This window comes from Onychostruthus taczanowskii, unplaced genomic scaffold (assembly GCF_017590055.1).
Source record: "Onychostruthus taczanowskii isolate IOZ18803 unplaced genomic scaffold, ASM1759005v1 scaffold53, whole genome shotgun sequence".
Lineage (NCBI taxonomy): Eukaryota > Metazoa > Chordata > Aves > Passeriformes > Passeridae > Onychostruthus > Onychostruthus taczanowskii.
Window position 1 is genome coordinate 3,995,517 of NW_024502902.1, and position 19,816 is coordinate 4,015,332.

At 43.4% G+C, this 19,816-nt stretch overlaps 1 protein-coding gene across 23 annotated transcripts in view; it reads left to right on the plus strand.

The window, feature by feature from the left end:
• The window catches only part of RBFOX2 (RNA binding fox-1 homolog 2), a 171,784-nt gene that overhangs the window by 46,014 nt on the left and 105,954 nt on the right, over nt 1–19,816 (plus strand). Inside the window, exon 1 of one of the 23 annotated variants that reach the window (XM_041416651.1) lies at nt 11,381–11,612. The exons of the other annotated variants lie outside the window; for them this stretch is intronic. Coding sequence (XP_041272585.1) covers nt 11,598–11,612 — 15 coding nt within the window. The 5' untranslated portion in view covers nt 11,381–11,597. Of the gene's footprint in view, nt 1–11,380; nt 11,613–19,816 lie in introns of those variants that run through there. 23 annotated transcript variants of the gene reach the window in all.

The window sequence follows — 19,816 nt, forward strand, 5'->3', positions numbered from 1 at the left end:
GCTCCTGAGAATACCTGGTTGGTGGAAGATGGTTTCATTCTTCTTAGTGTTAAGGGAGAGGTATTTCTAGCAGTAGCATAATGTTGCTCAGAGCAGGCATTTGCCAGATGGTTTCAGCTCCCCCGAGGTTTTGGGATGTGAAGGGGAAGGGGCCAGGAACACGCTTTTGATTCATTCCATTAGTAGATTAATCGGCACTGTCCTGGCTTAATAAGTCTCTTAGATTTCCCAGTGGAAATGGCACATGTAATTCTGCCCAGGTCACGCTCTGCACCCCTGTGTTGAAGCTTTCACAGCAAGATTCTGTGCTGCTGCAGGCAACATCTGCAAAGCAAGACTGGAGGTGGGAGGGGGCAGGTTTTTTGGTGGAGGGAGAGGTGAGAAAAATCTTTTTAGTAGAAACTGTTAAATAATGCTTGTGGGAGTGAAATAGGTTGTGAGAATCTGCTTGAATTCTACATTTTGGTGGGGACATATTTAAAAAAAATCTTGCGGTGATAATTTGATGTTAGGAGGCTTTTTTCCTCCCCTTCCATTCTGTATTAATTGCCAGCTAGATTGCATTTTCCAGGAAGTCTGTGATTAGAGGACAAGGGTGCTCTTCCTGATAAAGGTCAGAGGCTGCTGTCTCCAGGGGCTGTTGATAAAATGATGAGAACTGTCTCATGGATTTTAACTGGAAACCTCAGCAGATGCTGTGCTGCTTTTTACCTGGGGGTGAGGTAGTCCCCCATGACCTGTCTCTTCCCACCTCTGTTTCCAAAGGCCAGCCAGTTGTTCAGTGGATTTAGTTGCTGCTGCTGCCCACACAAGAGGTTTGTAACTCATGGCGTTTTAGGAGGAATCTGTGTTTTTAACTCTTGCTGCCTTTGGATTTCAACAAGCTGCACTCTGAGGTTACAGCAACATCAAGGCGGCTTGCTGCCAGGCCCCATAAAGGTTTAGCCGTAGGATTGCATCTCATGAGACCCACTGAAATTCCTTTGTAGCTGGATTTTGCTGAGGAAGCAGTTCAGGTACTGCCAGCAAACACATCTTTGTGTTTTCTGGTCCATTGTTCCTGCTACACGTGGAGAGCATGGGCTACCCTTTCTTACAGGTCAGGAGGACAGCAGTGGCTAACACTGGCAACAGTTTGATCCTCATCTTTATTTCTAGGGCACCTGTCACCCTGGCTCCTTGCCATGGTCTCTCTAAGCTAAAAAAGGGCTGCTCATTTCCAAGTGCTTGGAGAACAGCATCTTGTTTTCCATCCATTTATGGCAACTAGCTCCGATCCTTTGCAGGGTCTGGAGGAAGACTGACAGGGGCCAAAGGAGTAAATGTCATGAGACTTGAGCTTTCTGTTGAAAGCTGAGATAGAGATATTTTACATCCCGTGGTATATGGTAGCCGGATTTAGGCTCCTTGGTATTTCCAGTAGAATGGCATTTTAGAACTGGGAGCTGAACTCTGACAGCAGCGTTGTCCCCAGTTGCTGTCAGCTTCAACCCAGACAGAGAACTGCTGTTTTTCTTGAGCAGCTGCTGCTGCAGAACAGGGTACAGGAAAAATGATCGTCTCTGAAATAATTTGAAATAGACAGATAGAGCCAACCATCTGAATTTTACTCAAGAATTAATCTAATCACTGTGTAATATGTTCTTACTGGTTTATCCTACCTAAAGGGCAAAGTTAACTACATTAAGCACAATTTGGAGCATTTGATTTCCTTCAGACTTAGGCTTTGGATACAGCTGACTATCTGTGTACGAATTTCGAGGTTTCTGGGCGTCTCTAAAACGGTTTGTAGTGACATTACCATTAGATAACCTTAGAAAGGCCTTTATCTGAAAGGGAAGCTGCATTCTTCAGGTCACACAAGGATGAAAAAAGATTGTTCTGGTCACTGTTGCTTTCTGGATATTTGGGAACAGGGGAACAATTTAATATATTGTTGCTTTGTTATCCAAGTGAGTCGCTTCTCTAGCAGTTACAATACTTATCAGATGGTGTGGTTACACTTCAGAGCTTAAATTTGGATTCAGATAAAATGAGACTATATCGCATAGGACCTAGAACACAATAAATGGATGTGTTGACTAGCCATAGTTACTTCAAACCATTCATTTCATCTAAACCAAGTGTGAGTTGCTACTCATACTCAGTCTGTCTGTATTAGAAAGGGATTGGAAGAATAAGGAGATTGCAATTAATATCTGATGGAAGAGTCTAGTTTTACCAGGGTTTGATCAGAAAATGCAACAGAATGGAATTCACAGTACTGTTTGGATGTGGGGTTTTTTGGTTTGTTTTTTTGTCATGGTTGCCTGTCAGAGAACAAAGGGAAGGTGGATGAGCCTTAATGTGAGCTGAGCTGAAGGTGTTTGAAGGTCACAGTATGTGACCCCCACAGACTGCAGTGATGCTGAATATCAGATCTATAGCCAGTCTGCTCCTACGAGAGCCAAACTCCTCCTGATTCACGTACAATCATTGACACAAATGCCGGTCTGTTGGGACATCCCACATGACAAGTGCAGGTGTTTTCAGTACTCACTGCATGTGAGATCTGTTAAATCATAGGTAGGTATCTATCTGTATGCCTCTTGGAAGTCCCATATTAAGTATATACACTAAAAAGACTTTGAAGAATAGATTGTCTCGTGTTTATAAAGTGGGAGATCTGTAGTGCAGTTAGCCTTTACACATACACACTTTTCTAAATTGTCTTATGCCCACAGTTCCCCAAGGAACCAGTCAGATGGAGGGAACTGTTTGCTTGCAGCCATGAGAGTAATCCAGCTAGATGGTGGTGGCACAGGTATGGTTAAAGAGTGCTTTGCTCAGAATGAGATCAGAAACAGAATTGCATTTCTGACAACTGACCTTTGCTGATCATTGTGAATTGAAGTTGGGGATATTACATTCTATAACTAAAATTTTCTGGCAGCCTTTTTGTCATCTTGAAATCTTTCTCTGTTTTATATCTATTTATACCTCTTTTCTTATGCTTTATTAATGCCTTTTACATTTGAACAGTCTGCTGTTCCTTTATGTGGCTTGACAACTGCCAATACCCTTGTTGAAATATTTTGCTTTTAGTTCTGCTAATGGCGATTTTGTCTGGGTTTTCTTACTCCCATTATGTAATGGAAGTATCTGCAGTCCCCGACACGTGGGTTTGGTCTCTTTCCACCCACCCATACTTATCACAGGTTGATGCTGTGTTCTACCAAAGTCTTTTAGCAATTCCGTTTTGTTGTTTTTCAGGAGATGTCATTCAGTGTTTATTGGTGTTATCTCTTCATTAGCTGCAGACATTCCTTTCTTCTTTGCTGATTATATCCTTGTGCCATTTCCCATGCTGAAGCTATATTTCAGGCATTCAGCTGTTTTGTCTTCATTAGTTACTTAAGGCTGCTAGGGAAAGTCATGGATTATTCTTCTTCTCAGAGGGTCAAATGAAAGAATGTTATTTGAATAAAAGAAGAAATAAGGCATCTGTGACAATAAGGATAAAAAAATGGGCAGAATGTAGTATTTGCTAACTGATTTCTTCCCTCTCATAGGTGTATTTACAGTTTACTTTAAGGGTTTATTAGCCTTTGAGTCTCTCTAAGTTTAAGAGAATGCATTTTATACCCTTAAAAAGGGACATTAAAACCCAGTTTTCAACCCAAGCAATAAAGGATAGAATTTTATTCTTCTCTGTAGCAGCGTTACTATCCCAGGATTTGTAAACTGCTTTCTAAGCCATAGTAAATTAGATCCCAGCAGTACAGGGCCTCTGTAGATAAATATAGTAGCCATTATACCTTGATATAGTCTTATTGCCTAGGAAAATACTACTGTTATTGAAAAGGAATTTGCTCAGGGCAAGAAGATATCCATTACTTCCTGAATAACTCACTAACATTGTTAACCTTCCTTGCACAAACAAGCCAGGAGGAGTCCCTTTCTGCAGGATGGTATTACTCTCCATCTGTATTTCCCTTTATCATCAAGAGACCTAAACCAAAGTTTCAGCATATTAATAAATGCCCCTGTGGTCCAGGCAAGAGAGCTATGCGCTGTCTTCCCCTTTCCCTACTGTTGCAATACTTTCATCTTCATACCCTTTCTTAATTTCTGGGATGTTGCTGTGCTGATGAATCGCTGATGCAGTGCAGCTACTTGACACGGTAAACACAGAGACAAAAAAAAAAAAAAATGGGGTATTGATGCTGTAGCTCGATTGATGAGGTTTTGGAAGCAGTTTCCTTCTTGCTACCTGAAGTTTCACACCTTGAATTGCATGCCATCAGTTCATCCTTTGGTATAGCTTCCTTTGTGGACTATGAAGAGATGAGGTGTTGATGTAGGAGCTGAGCTGATTTTTTTGTTTTGTTTATGACTTCCTCTTCAGAATCCACAGCCAAAGAAATACCCTATTTAGCACTGACAAGTCTAGGGCACAGAGCATCTTTCTGCCCTTTATCAGTTCAATTGGATATTGTATTCCTGATTGACACTAAAAATAGACTTTTGTTGGAATTTGATGCTGTGTAATAGCTTTCTGCTTCTTCATAGAAAAATTGAAGGGAGATCAACTTTTTTCCCTTTATGAAGGTATTAAGGCAGTTATTAGCTAACCAAACTTAAAAGTTATGTTTAAATACCAGAGTTGGAGCTTGCTCTGTTTCCCTCTTACAAGTACCTAAATATATTTGCTATATGCCGGTTCAGTGTGGACTTCAGACTAGATCTTTTGTGATAGAATGCAGAAGATACAGCCTGAAAATCAAGCCTAGGGTGGCAATGCAGCAGCAGAGAAGCTTTTTCTTCTGTAGATGTTCAGCTTGCTAGATTCTCCTCAGAAGGTATTGGAGGATTGCAGACTTCACTCCTGATCCACCATAGTAAGGCTGACAGGTATAATTCATGGAAATTCCCACTTGGCTGCCCAACTCATCTTTGCTATATCCTGGGAGTGGCTGCATAGTCATTCTGTTTCTGCCAATGAATGCCCAACCTGGAGCTGTGAGAATTCCCTACATCTAAATGCTTGCATGCTCTTCAGTGGTGACTTTGAATTCTCTGGCTTCACAATTTAGTTTTGTTTGTGTGGGTGTTCTTAGTTTTTATTTAAAAGTGTATTTTTGGGAACATGTTTTCAGTGAAGTACCTTTCCTAGTTAGTGATCTTTTTTCTCTTGAAGAATTGGCAGTGCCTTCCTGAATAGTGCTCTTGAGCATAGTTGTGAGGAGAGGAAAATCCCAAACACACTGTAAAAAGCTTTTCTTGGTATCCATTTCTTTTTTTTTTCCTTATGTACTTGAATGATAAACCTATGAATTGAGATCTCCTGAAGTTTATTTAAGGACTTAAATTTAACTGCTGTGATAGTCAGTAGCAGGACAGTCCTTAAAAATTGTTTGCTTTGTTTACATGTCAGGGTGTTTTATTGTTTCAGGCTTTCTGCTTTTTTGTGGAAGTTAAAGTAGCCCTTGATAAGTTGCTTTTAAATAAGTGGTCTCTTTTTCGAAGCCTCGTGCTGTACCATACATGCAGAAGAGAAAACAGGAAATCCAGTTTTCCAGTAATGAAATAGGTGGCTCTATAACAAAATGTTGGGTTTTTTCCTTGTAATATGCCAGTGTTTGGCCTATTTGCTTGGCAAAACATCTGAGAGGAATTGTGGTATTTTTCTGCATGATTTATTGTATGCACTTTGCATTCTTGCTTCCTTTCATAAACAGGATAATGCAGAGTGAGGCTTCCTGTAGTCCATTTGGATGCTGAGAGAAAATCTACCTTGTGGCTCAGAAATTCTGATAATCACAGATAATCCAGGATCCTGAGCAGTGGCAGTCTCACAAATGAGCAGTACTCTGCCGCCAGGGTAGTCTCCAGCGGCACCCAAAGGAGCAAACCGACCTCAAAGAAGATCCTCTTATCTCCATAGGAACTGCATGTGTGCCCAAGGCTGCTTTCTGTGCCTCTTTCCAGCCCCATCTCTAATCTTCTTTCAAAAATACAAAACAAACCCCAAATAAAAATCAACCAATCAAACCAAATAAAACCCCCCAAGACACAAGGCGTGCCCAAACCCATGACTAGCAGAGGTCTGATTCCCCTGTTCTCTTCCTGGGACCTTCTGCTGGAGTCAGATAAGCCATGGAAAGCAGCCACTGAATTGGAGAAACTTCCCTCTGGGCCCCGTAGAGCATGTTGCTGTTTCAGTCTCCAGTCAGACCTTTTGTAGATGGTTCTTGAAATGTTTGCTGTGGTAGGACAATGTTTGAGTCTTCATCCTCGGTCTGAATCCAGCTTCTATATAAAATGTGGACACTCAGTGTGGCTTTTGGCTGTGAGGAGCTGCTTTCCTTCAGTTTGAAATTAAATTTCCCTTTTCAACCTGCTGCAATCTCGTGCCTTCAGCGGTAGCGCTGCTTTCCTGACGCAGTCTTTTGGTGTGATGGAGGCTGGCCAAACTCAGTGAGCAGCACCAAGGCTTTAATAATAAAGGGCTGCAAGAAACACCTGCATTTGGTGTTGCCATTGCGTCACACTCGTACTTTTGGCCTTATGGCAGGTTTAATGTTAGTGCTTGTATTTAGAGCTCCAAGTGCAGGTGATGCAGTTCAAAGCAGACTGCAGTGTCCACATTTAAATATGTTCACAGCTGTAGTACAGTTAAAACCAACTTGTTATCTGGTTGCATCCCTTTTGTTTGCAAGCTCAAGCTAGATAAGAGAGCCACAGAGCTGTTTGTTGGGTAGCTGTTGGAACATCTTCCTTAGTTACTGCTGGAATGGAAGGCATTTTATCACAGACTGAAACAGCTGACTTTTCTCCAAATATAGAACAGAAATACGTATTGAATGCTTTGGCTCTTCCTCCAGTATTGGGAATGTTTCTACCTTTTCCCCATAGTAGCAGATCAATGCGGTTGCTGGGGTTTCTATTCTTGAGAAGCCTTAAAAACACATCATCATCTTCCAGCTCTGACTATGGATTTTACCTCCTGTCGCTAGGATTCCCTTGTAAATTTTATTTTTTCCCTTTCTAATTTTCTTTCTATTTTCTTCTCTCAGCTTTTCTTTTTTTTTTTTTTCACTTGCTAGAATATATACAAGTATTCAAGTGCGGGGATGTGACAGGGAAGCCCAATAAGCAATCTGTCTTTCTAGGGAAAATATGCTACTGTACCTCTGGTCCCACTCAAGTGCTGAGTGTGTACGTAGGTGCATTGGTTTGGTCTCTATTCTCCTTACACATAGCCAGGTGCAATTGTCACAATCATTTTAACTAAGCTACCGCTAATTTATATTTTTACAATTGATTGCTCTTTTCTGTCAGGATGGAATCTAATATGTACTTACTCATTTTCAGTGTAACATTTCTTGAACTAAGAAATTGTTTTCTCTAATTTAGCAAACTGGAGGGTGTTCTTTGACACCAGCCCCCCTATGCCTCCTGCATGTGTTGTCACATTAGAAATTCCCGATGATCAGATGGGATTTTCCCTCTGTTATGAAGAGGTGCTCATCTAACCACTCATCCTGTGTGCTGTCTAATATGATTTCAGTGGTGTGTAGCAGACACACCAGCTCGTACCCTATCTTGAGCTTTATCTGCTAGAATGTTAATCCATGAGCATTTGAAATCATACGCCTCTGAGACACAGTCAGCTAGAAACAGATAACAACTGTTTGAAATTGTGCCGTGCCCATTCCCTGTTTGCCCACTTAGATCTTTCCTAAATAGGCTAGAACTTTCTGTAAATTATTTTTTAAGCATTTCTCTTATTTGAAACTTATGTGCCAGCAGTATATTTGGGTGGAGTTTATGCACATAATTGAGTAGTCACTAAAAACTTTTGATACGGGTACAGAAACAGGTAGATTTTTTTTTTTTTTTTCATTTTTCCCAGTGTCTCTCATTTTTCCAAATACCTTTAATACAGTATTAAATAGGTGGTTACTTGCTCCCTTTTTTCTCTTTCCTCTTTTGTTACTTGCTAAGACCTTCCGTACTTCTCTAACAAGCATCTTTGCAGACTGCTTTCTTCCCCTTTCACTTTGATTTACACAACAGCCTCCCATCAGAAAAGAGGGACCAATGTTTCACTAGGCTACAGCTCTCTGAACATTTTTCTTATAGCTTGGTATATATTAATTTTAAAATCTTTTCCTTTCTACTTTTAATCCTTTTTGAGACATCAAAGATCCCTAAGAGATAATGTGTATTTCCACACACAGCAGCCTTTATAAGCTCCCTGACACTTACCCTGTAAACTACTGTTGTTGGGATTATGGCAAAACATTTGCAGGGGATCCTAGCTACCTGTGTCAGAAGCCTTTCTTAGTCATGTCTGTCTTTGTTTTTCTGGAATAAGCATTGACATACTGTTGTCCTCTTGCTCCTTAGAGAATATTTTGTGTTCTTTTAGAAGAAATTTTTCAGAAGGAAATGTCTTGTATGGATACTCTTTACATACCAGCTAATGTAGTTGAAAAATCTTTAAAGAAGCATAACGAAGACCTAATTACTCATCTAGTTGTTCCTCTCTGCGTACCTTCCCCCGCACCCCAAATTGTATCAGCCAAGCCAAATCTTTTTCTTGTTTGTAATCTGAGGCTAAAATGGCACTGCTACCAGTTCTGCAGCTGTGGATATTCGTGGGCATGTGCTTCATGTTCTTTGTGTTGGTTTGAAGCTCTGGGCAGCAGCAGCTCTCATGAAGCAGGGTGGTGGTGCATCTCAAGTCCTCCCACAGCCTCATTTCCTGACCTGCTGGGTGCTTCTCTCACTGCCTGAGAATATTGGATGTTGAGAAACCTGCTCTTGCAGTTCATCAAACAGGGCTCCTGCTCCAGGACAAAGGTATTACATCACCAGAAGTCTGCTGCTCTCAGTAATCCTTCTGTATGCCTTCCATGGAGAGGTGGTGGCCTTGTAGCAACAGTGGCAAATAAATTTTGAGGTAGTATTTAGGTGATTCAAGGAGGGTTCATGGGTCTTGTTTTGATTTGGAGGTTGAATGTGACCTGCACAATGTGGAATTACTGGGATGATTTGTAACAAGCCTCAGTTATTGAAATTAACCAATAGGCTTATTCTGAAAGTTTTTATTTTCTTTCCCTGAAGGTGGCCTAAAGGATGACAGCTGGGGGAAGAAGGGGAAGAATTTATGTTCCTTTTTTTTTTTTCTTTTCTTTTCCTTTGTTTTTAATTAGGGACATTTTTAATAAATGTTCAGCTTAGTTTTAAGACTCATCCTTTTCAAGTCTTTTGTAGGAATACATATGAAGTAGGATTTATTTGGGTTTGCTTACCTGATCCATGTGTCTTCTCACTTTTTCCCCTGCACACAAGGAATCTCAGCTTTCATTTAAATGATGGTAGGATCCTTTTTGAATTATGGTTCTGGATCAGAAGAAAACCTTGAAAATGCCATCAAGGTTATCTGGTGCAGAAATGTCTGCTTCAATCTGCAGGCTGGCTGAACTAGTTGCTGCTGCTGGTGTGACCCTGCTTCAGGGATGTTAACAGAAGTGTCTAATGGTGATGCAAATGTCAGCATTGCTGCTGTTTTGCTCCTCAGAGCCTTTGAGAACAGGTTTGTGGATCACATGTTTCACTCTTTGGAGACTGTGGGGCATAGGCTTTAGTGCAGTAAGTGATTTTTAGGAACATTGCTTTTCACCCTCTCAACCTGACCCATTGTGCAAAAAAGTGAGAGCAGATGGCAGACCGAAGCAATGCCATAATGGAGCAACCCTGTGCAATCCCAGCTTTCTGGAGGAGCTCCTTTTCCTGAGCAACAGGGCTTGGGTTTTCTGGGCTGGAAAGTCAAGTGTCATCTTGCTTGTCTTTAACCAGCAGATCCCTATGACTGCTGTATCCTGTTAATGGGAATAAGCCTTTTCTCCAGGTTTCTGTGTGGGACTGCAGTGACAGTCATGTATTTATTTCCTTCAAGCCCATCGGTATACCACATGCTCAGGTCTGTTCCTGGGACAAGCCTGCCCTGGGGTGTGTCTGTGGCTTGCTGAAGGCGAGGGGAACCTGGGGGGTGCAGGTGTCTGGGCTGGCTGTGACAGGAGGCCCATCCATTTGTCACCCCATGTCGACAGGGCCTTGTTTGGAGCCCGACGTGTGCTTTGCTCCAAGCCCCCTGGATTGCATTTAAGTAATCTGTAAGTAGTGGAAGCGGAGGTGATATGTGGAATAGCACTATTTCTATATCTTTAGCTGAGTTAAAAATATTTCTTCAAAACTCATTTCCAAGGAGACCAGTACCTCAATGAAAACACTTTTTTTTTTTTTTTTTTCTTTCCCCTTCCCATTTGAGATGAGGCCATATTTAACTTAGCATTTGGAGCCTGGCAAGGGAAGTCAATTCTTCATTTTGAGGCGGGAAGGGAAGGGGGCGAGAAACCCGTTTTCCTAGTTTGGAAGAGCGATTTAACTGATTAATGAGATGCGAGGTGACACTCATCCTGTGGCATCGTGCACGGGGGATGGGACGAGGATTTGTTCCTGCGGGGAAGGGCTTGCTGGCGCTTGTCGAAGGAACTGGGACGAGTGTCTTTCGCTCAGCGTGCCTTTCCTGGGGCTGCCGCCCCACCAGCAGAGCTTTGCAGTCCTGAAATTGGAGCAGGCTGGGAGTGCAAGGCTGTGAGGGCACTTGCCCCAGTCAGACTTGGGGGGAAGCTGCCTCCAGGCAAGTGGGAACCCGATACACTCTGAGGAACCGGAGCCAGCTGCTGCCTTCCCTCTAGCAGTATGCAAGTCTGTAAAATACTCATGTGGAGCCACCTGCGAAAGCAAATTAACCCCTTTATCTGTGTCGCTTCTCTTCCCCAGCTCACACCGACAGTGGTTGTTCTTCCTGAGGGAGCTCCAGGGCTGGCACACACGGATTTTCTCCTTAGCTTCAGGATCCCTGTAGTTACACTCCTTGATGCCTCTCAGTGGTTAATGATTAAATACAGCTACTGAATTGTGACCGAATTTGGGGTGTTGACTAAGGGGTAGACAAAGATGTGCAGAACCTGCCTATGGCACCCTGCGTGGCTCCTGCATCTACGGATGATTCCTGGAGGAGCAATTAGTGGATGGGGGGAATGGGTCCTCACCCCCAGTGACCTTGGAGGACAAGGTTTTTCTCTGCTTCATTCACGGCTACAGTTCCCTTTTCTGAAGTAAGCGCTCTCCAGCACTGGGAGCCGGGCTGCATTTATTACTAACCCCACCCATCCCTGCCTATTGCAAGAATCTTGTGAGGCCGAGATTGTGTTTTTAGAAGCAGAATGACAGAGAGAAATTCCCTGGAGGCGAATGCAGAGTGTGTGCTGTGCACGCCAGTACAGACACACGGGGCTGGGAACTCCCAGGGAGAGATTAAGTGCGAGAGAAGAGCGCAGAGCAGCCAGAGCTGGAGGAGGGGGGTGGAGGAGGCGAGACGCTTTCTAAGCCTCAAACTGAGCCGTTCGGATTTTTTTTTCTTTAAGAAAAAAAAACAACCCAAAAACACCCTCTACCAACCTCGGTCTCGACAGTCTTACTGAAGTGCCTGTTGTGTTGCCGGATCATCTCACTGCTGGGTTTGAAGGACCCAGGCTAACATGATGTACCTCTGGGTGAGTAGGAAACGTGTGTGAGGGCTTGCACACTTTGCACATATAAGGAATGGAAAGCTGAAGGACTCTGCACTAACGTGAGCGGCCTTCACTCTTGGGCTTAGCTCTGTGCAGCCTCTACTCACTGTGGGCTAGTTTTCCCTTCTAAAAAATAATATTTTGAGCTAGTACTATAACTGGGTATCAAGCAGGCTTTTCCTGTGGTTATAAGTGCCTCTGGAGAGAACAGTTTTGGGCAGGTGCCTTGGAGACAAAATTTTTGGTATAATGCTGCTCACTGTCTGCCAACTGAGAGACCTGTGTGTGTATATATGATTTTTTTAATGCATAAAGCTGTTCCCATGTGCCTCTGCTTTATGGGATTTTTGGTGTTACTGAGAGACATCCCAGGTAGTGAAGGAGTGCTGCTGAAAGGGATCTGTAAGTCTCTGAAGGCTAGGAGAGGAGCAGGAAGGGGTTAGATAGTTTTGCAGTTTGGGACTTTGAGGATGGGGGGAGAAGCTCTTTTGAGAAAAGCTGGATGCAAGCTTGTTTTTCCAGAAGTGGCACAGTTACTCAAGTTTCTGGTGGAGTATGGAAAATGTCAGGAAAAAAACATGTGTAAAGTGTTATATAGATCCAGCAAGCAAAGTAATAGCTTATACAAAAGCATATATATTTTCAGCCTTTGAGCAAGGACTGGAATTTCCACTGGAGCAGTCAGCTTTTAGACTGCTCAGTCATCAACGTATAGTTTTGTCTGCTCCAGGGCACCCTTGAAATCAGTAGTTTGCCCTTGGGTTTCCTTACCCAGATATGTGAGGTAAAGAATAGTTGGGTTCCAAGTTTTTGGTTTGATTTGTTTTTGGTTTTTTTTTTAACTCACAACGAGAGGGTTCTCTCTGCCTCTGTCTGCTTTGAGTCCAGCTCCCCATCACTCCCAGGAACAAACACTGGTTTATTTTAGCAACAAAGCAAGCCTTGGAACCCAGGCAGAAGGATTTGACTTCCCTCCTTTGCACATACACACACTATCTTTGTTGCAGGGTAACCTGATTCTTCACAGGGGTATGCACACTTGCCTGGTTTCATCCAGCAGGCCCTGCTGGCAGGCACGTCCCCCTTCTGCGCTCAGCCCCTTGCCACAGCCTGGTGTGTGGGACCCCTGCTTTCGGTGCTGGTTCTTAGGGAGAAAGACTGGGCAGGACCCATGGCTCAGCTTAGATTTGTGCTTGGTTTGGTAGGTGGGGTGAGAGGAGAAGTAATTCAGCCAATGCTGCTGCTGATTTTAGATAAGGAATGAACAATGGAGATGTTCCTTACTCTGCTGAAATGGGGAGGATGAGTGTGGGAGCAGAGAGCTGCCCTGCTGTCTCACCACCTGTGCTGAGGGGTGTGTGAGCACTCTAGTATAAAATATAGGTGCTAGCCTGCCTAAAGACCAGCTTTGGCCCAAAACATGAAGCACTGACCTAGATTCTTAAAAGAGGGTTGAGTTTTGGGATGCTTGCCTATGGATGAACCCCATTGGCTGCTGCTTCTGCCTGCACCCTGAACTTCAAGCAGCACTACCGCTGTGTTTGCATTGCAGTTAAACTTCAGAGAAGTGGAGAAAATAAGTATTAAATGCTTGAATAGCTGAAGGGGTTTTAAAGTCATCATCTGGGCACTCTGCCATGATAATTAAAAAAATTAGTGAATTTTTGCTATCTAGATATGATCTTTCCCTTCTCAGTACAGGTTACACTATTACTTTTGGGGAATCTCCTCCTTGGACCTTTCAGGGACCTTTTCCTCTGTGTCCATTTATGTTTCTGCTTTAAGCTCTTTTTATCCTGGCAAGCTGCATAACCTTTAGCGGTAAGAACAAGGAGCCTCAACTGACAGATCTGGTTTGGTGTGGGGTTTGTTGTGCCTTGGCTGTGCCAGTTTCTTGCTTCCCTGCTCACAGGTTCCCCTCTGCCTCTCATTCTCTTTTTGTTGCCTGTGCTATCTTTTTTTTCTATTCTGTGCCTCTTGTCCTTGGAATGTCAGGACTTCAGTAGATGCATGGAGATTTGTACTGAGTCATTCCTTAATTCAATGCATGAAGCTACATTAATGCAATGTTAAATTTGAGGTTTTAAATATGCAAGTCCTGAAATCCAGAATTAAGATTCCCACAGCAACCATGTTTCTCCCGCAGCCCCTCATCCCCCGGGGGTACATGTTACAGAATTATCTTCTTTGAAGAGATTGTGCAATATTGAGTGCTGTCAAGTTTGACAAACAGTAAAATAAAAAGGAGAATACACCTTCCTCTGCAGCTGTGGTGTGGCGTGGATACTGAACCCAGACATGCAGGCTACCTGCAACATCACAGTCCCTGATTATAATGCTGTCTCTGGAATTAAGTGGTGCTGTAGCCTTGGTTCAGTCTGACATTCCTGCTTGCTGAACTGTATTCCCTCGGGTGAAACTTGTTGCAGGATACTCTTAAATATTTGAGAGCCTTGTAGACTGCAGGAGATTGTGGGCTGTGGAGAGCTGGAGAGTAGGAAACTTAAAATATCTGTTATGATGACCTAATGCTTGGCATTGTGAGCGAAGTGAAGGCAGCCGACTATCTGAGCCATTAAATATCAAGAGAGACTATTTATCTTAACACTTTCGTTGTGTAGGATGCAGTTGTATAAAGTCTTTCTGAGGCAGAGATGGTGTGATAGTCTCTCTGATGATGCAAACCGTTTGAGTGTATTGTCAGTTGCAACTCAAGGTGGGTATTTGCCTTATGTATAGGAGGTGCATATAGGAGTTCTGTTTTTGCAGGCAAGTGTTTTGTTTGTGGGGGACCATCTAAGTCTAGATTTGTCTCTTCTCACACTCACCCCCATTTGTGTGCAGCTGTCTGGGCTCTTGAGTTGCTGAAGGGAGCTCCTAGTCATCAGTTCTCTAAATGGGACATGGTAATTTGGGCTGTGAAGGCAAGAGGGTCTTTGTGCTGAGGGTGATCAGGAGTGATAACATGGGGGCAGGTGTTGTGCTGGTGACAGCCAGGAGCAGAGTGGTTTGAAGGTGGGAAAAGCATTAAACCCTTTACTGGATAAGAAAGACTTGAGTTTTTTTCATTTATGAGCAGATGAATCTTTGTGTACTGTGAGTCATGAGATATAATCTAGAGTCATTTCATTCCAAGTATTTTCTAAAGAGCATGATGTGTTCTGAGAGTTGCATGTATGAATGTTGCCTTGTTGGAGGTCTGTTGTTACAAGAAAGGTTGAAAGGAAGGGGCAGCAGTCCTATGAAGCAATTTATCAATCATCCTTCTCCTGTGCTCAAAGACAGCTGAAACTATCAAAGGCAGGAGAGACGAAGGTAAGGGAGGTCCATGCTGTTGCTAGGCTTCTGGTAGGAAAGCACTGGATTCATTGCTCTGTTTATAGTGGGTATGGATAATTTCCTCATTTCTCGCAGCCGTGTACAGAGTACATGCTGAGTGTTTGTCAGAGGGCCGGCTGCCTATTGCAATGAGAAATTATTTCTTCCTCTGGAGCCCTGTGCAAGTGAAGATCCTACCTAGACCTACTAATTGCCATGTAGCAAGAATAGTGCTAGTAAGCTTGCCAAGCTCATTTTGAATTTTTTTGTTGGTTTGCTTCCTGACCTGTCTTTTACTTGCCTTTTTGTCACTTAAAAGTCTCTCTTTGCATTCACTGGAATAATTTTTCCCCCTAGGCTCCGAGCTCATCAGCTTTACCACCAAGGGATTGGAAACCCAACTCTGCTGCCAAACTTGAGTCTTAGCAACGAGCTCTTCCTCACGCCAGGTCTTTCTATTATTTGTTTGGTCTTTTTTCATGAGAGGTAGCTACTGCCAGTGAAAAGTATGGACATAATGGCATGTGTTTGATAGCAGCAAAACAAGTGGCTGTCCAGGGAAGACTGCCTCCCTGCGTTCTTCTGGTATGGAGCCTGGGGCAGCTCTTGCTGGGGAAGTCTAGCTGTGCCTCTCGGTCTTTGGCTGGAACCTGTTTGGTAGGCATGGCTAATGAACGTCAGCCATCACCCAAAGCTCTGACAGGAGGGAGAGTGCAGGTGCTGCGTGTGAAAGGTGTGTGCGTGGCGTGGGTGCTGCTGAGAGAGGTGGAGATGGAGTTGCCTCTGGGAGACTGAGGCTGTAAGGATGTAGAAAGGTTTTCCTGAATGAATGTTAGAGGTCAGGTCTGGGTGAACTTCTGTGAGTATGTTAAAAGACGTTTTGTGTTAATACAAAGACTGATTTTTGGATTCTTGCTCTGGAGCAGAAAAGCCCTGGAAAATCATAAAATGGAGCTCATGCGAAAATCCTCGAGCTAGTAGCCTGTAAGCTGATTCCCCAGCCTGCAAGTCCCTGTGGTGCCATGCTGTGGCATGCATACGTAGCAGCTTGAATCCAGAAGTAATATAGTTATGTTTGTCCAGCGCTGCAGCTGAGATAATGAGTTCTGCTGCTCGATAAGGTTTATTAGCTTTGATGCAGCACCTCATGAACATGGTTATACTGCTTCCACACTTGAGCTGCTCTGTGCACAGATGGGTTGGGGATGTCTGCATTGCGTTCCTCTGGGGCTTTGTGTGACAAAGCAACTTGCATCTATTTGCATCTAGGGTTTTATACAGGCTTTGGAGATTTAGGAAACAGAGAAAGAAGAGTGTATGAAAGAGATTATATAATGTGACTGCCTGTGTTATTAGAGGACTAGAGTTGATAATCCAGGTGATCTTTTCCAATTCTGTGTTCCTGCAAGCCTGTAATCGCGGAAGATGCCAAGGTCACTACTGAGACAAGAAAGCCCAGTGCAGTTCAAAAAGAGAAGGTATTTCAAATTAAGCTACTGGCTTCGGAAGACAAAGATTCAGGATCAGTTCTGTAGGTTACAGTAATTTTATCCAGTTTTGTGTAAATCAGGTGTACAGCACATGGCCATCATGTTCAGGAATTCCCTTCTCTGATGAGTCTAAACAAAAGAAGTAGGGGGATGTACCCTTGCTTAGTTGGTGCATTTCTCCAGTGGCTCTTCTGCCTGACTGCTGTAATCCCACCTATCCAAACAGTGGTGAGCACAGGGGACTCTGTTTGCTGTGAGCCTGTCCAAGTCTTGGAAGACTGACAGGGGCTGGGTCCTGTTTAAGTTAGTTTTTCACAAAACAGCCTGTTTATCTTGGAAGGAAGAGAATAAACTGGAAGAGAGTAAGGAGAGAATACACCTCAGCCTTTGTGATTACCAGCTGAAAGCTTGAGGAAGAGTGCAGATAATAGCAATTAGAGGCTGAACATCTGTGTTTCCTGCACTTCCCATGGTACTTATTTGCTAATCTTAATTCCATTAGCGATGGAACTTTACTGTTTTCACAGAATCACAGAATTCTTAGGCTTGGAAAGGACCTCTGGAGGTCATCTAGTCCAATCTCTCTGGTAATGCAGAATCACTTAAAGTAGGTGACATAGGAACATGTCCAGATGATTTTGAATGTCTCCAGAGAGGAAGACTCCATAACCACCCTGGGCAGCCTGTTCCAATGTTCTGCCACTGTCAATGTAAAGAAGTTCTTGTTCATCCTGAGGTGGAACTTTCTGTGTTTTAGTTTATGGCCATTGCTCCTCATCCTGTCGCTGGGCACCACCAGAAAGAGTCTGGGAACAACCTCTTGGCACCCACCTTTGAGATATTTAAATTTGTTAAGGAGATCCTCTCTCAGTTGTCTCTTCTCCAGACTAAACAGGCACAGCTCCTGAAGTCTCTCCTCATACGAGATGGTCCAGACTCATCATTGTGGTGTCTGCTGAACCCTCTGTGGTATCTCCTTGTCTTTCTTGAAACGTGGAGCCCAGAACTGGGTACGGCACTCCAGGTGTGGCCTCACTAGGACCAGGTAGGAGGGGGACGGTCAACTCCCTTGACATGCTGGCCACAGTTTTTCTGATGCACCTCAGGATACCACTGGCCCTCCTGGCTGTGAGGGCATGCTGCTGACTTATGGTCAGGTTGTCATCCACCAAGAGTCCCAGGTCTTTCCCTGCAGAACTGGTCTCTAGTAGGTCCTGTATTAGCACTTGGGGTTGTTCCTCCCTAGATGCAAGACCCTGCACTTGCCCTTGTTGACCCTCATTAGGTTTCTCTGCACCCAGCTTTCCAGTCTATCAGAGCTGTCCTAGCCCCCAAGGTAATGGCAATGTTATAGGAAAGGTCTCTGAGTGGACCTGAATTGGGGTGGCTTTTTTGCCACAGCTCTAAGCAGTCACTAGGGTAGCAACTGTGTATGTGTGCATGCTTAACCAAAAGTATGGTTGGACAGCTTATGCAATTAGCTGGAAAAGATCTCTTCATAGTTCAGCAAGGGCTACTGGCTACAGCAGGAGCGTGAGTGATGTAGAGGGGTCAGAAAAAACATTCTCTGTATGGAGTTGTCAGTTTGGAGAAGGAACTGCAGTCTGTATCTGCAGTACCACAGCTGTGGATGGTACCCCATACCCAAGGCGATGTGATTCACCCTGCAGCCATGCACTGGAGAGGCAAGCTCTGCTGGTGGAGCAGTGCGGACAGTTCCACACTGGAAGTGAAAACAGGCTTGCAGAAAATTAAGAAATCCATTGAGGATGTGCTTTGTGCCCTCCAGTGCTAAATTCTTTTGCTAAAAATGTTAAAGATTCCTCAAAGCTGTGAAGAAGCTTAAACAAGTAATTAAGTTTCCTTCGTCTGTCCCTTAAATTTAGGTTTCATTGTTCTCAGAGTCCTGTGTCTCATGACTAATATAGTGCCTGCACAATGTGCTGGCTGATTTTTTACCAGATGGTCCTTGGGTCTGAAGCTGAATCCAGGGCGAAGGCAGTTAGTTTTTCTCCTGCCTCAAATGAAAGATGCTGTCCCCCACACAATGCTCTGATTGAATCTTGGACATAAGACAATAATGAAGTGAAAATATTTTGACCAGATGACAATTTTTTAAGATATTCTTAGGGATTATTATTCATGATATTTAAGGAGCTGGCATAGAATGATACTAGAACACTTCTCTGTACATTTTTTTTATAATTTATAAATCATCTAGTGTTGAAACAAAGTTTAAATGCAGAAAAATGCTGGAATTCAAATATGTATACGTGGCTAGAAGATAGAAAATGTGCAGTGTGAACTGCCTGTTCCTATTTTTTCACTTTTCATTTTTGTTGTAATGGTCTTCTTTTTCATTCCACCCTTGGTCAGGATGGTGATGTCTCCTTGCATCCATTACACACCTTTTGGATGGAGAACCCTTGTGAGTAAAGATAAAAAATCTCTCAGGAAGGTGCAGCATAAGTGGGGTGCATATCTCCCTGGGGACCATCTCAGCAGCACTGCAGAGCAGATTTGCTCTGAGGCCTGTTGGATCCAGCAGTCGTTCCAGCTATTTTCCCTCCCCCTCCTCCTGATTTATTACACTGGGATTTTGGCTGCTGCTTGAGTAAGGAGGAGCAGTGAATGGCGATTACTTTTTTTGGACCAACCAGCTGAAAAGGAGAAGACTATTCAGTGTAGGGGAGGCTACTGACTGTGACATCTTTTAAGAAATGGGTGGTTTTGGCATTTTTATATTTTAGTGTTGGGGAAAATTTTCTTCTGCAGAAGAAATTTGGGTGGAGTATATACAGTGTGTGTATGTAACTGCTGTTTTTAAACACCTTTTGGACTGAGAAGTGCTGTAGAAATATGAGATCCTTTAATGCTTTTTCCTTGCATAAGGAATGTCGTCTTCAATGCAGCTGTTAAGCTGTTGCAAACAGGTGTGCAATAAACACCCCTTCCCTTTTCAACCAAATGTGGTGGTGATGGATACCCTCTCATTTAAATATGCGTGGCTTTCTCTCCTACAAGAATTAAAAACTTTAAAAATAGCTTACATATCTAGAAAGAATATCTGGCCTTGTCCTGTTTCCCTCTTCCCCTCCCCCTTGCTACCAACTCAAATTACCGACAAGCTTTGGAAATTTCGGGGCAGGGGAACAGAAGTGCAGCTGGCCTGCATGTGTTGCACCAGCTGTAATGCAAATGATACATGCTGAAAGAGGCTTTTTTCACTTTTGTAATTCTTGGATATTGTTGTGCAATGGGGACATGCAACAATTTGTCTTAAATGTGTTTGCTGATATGTTCTGCAGAGTATACTGCATCCTTTGTTCCATGCCGGCAAGAGACAATATCAAAATCCAATTGCCCACTGGCAGCATG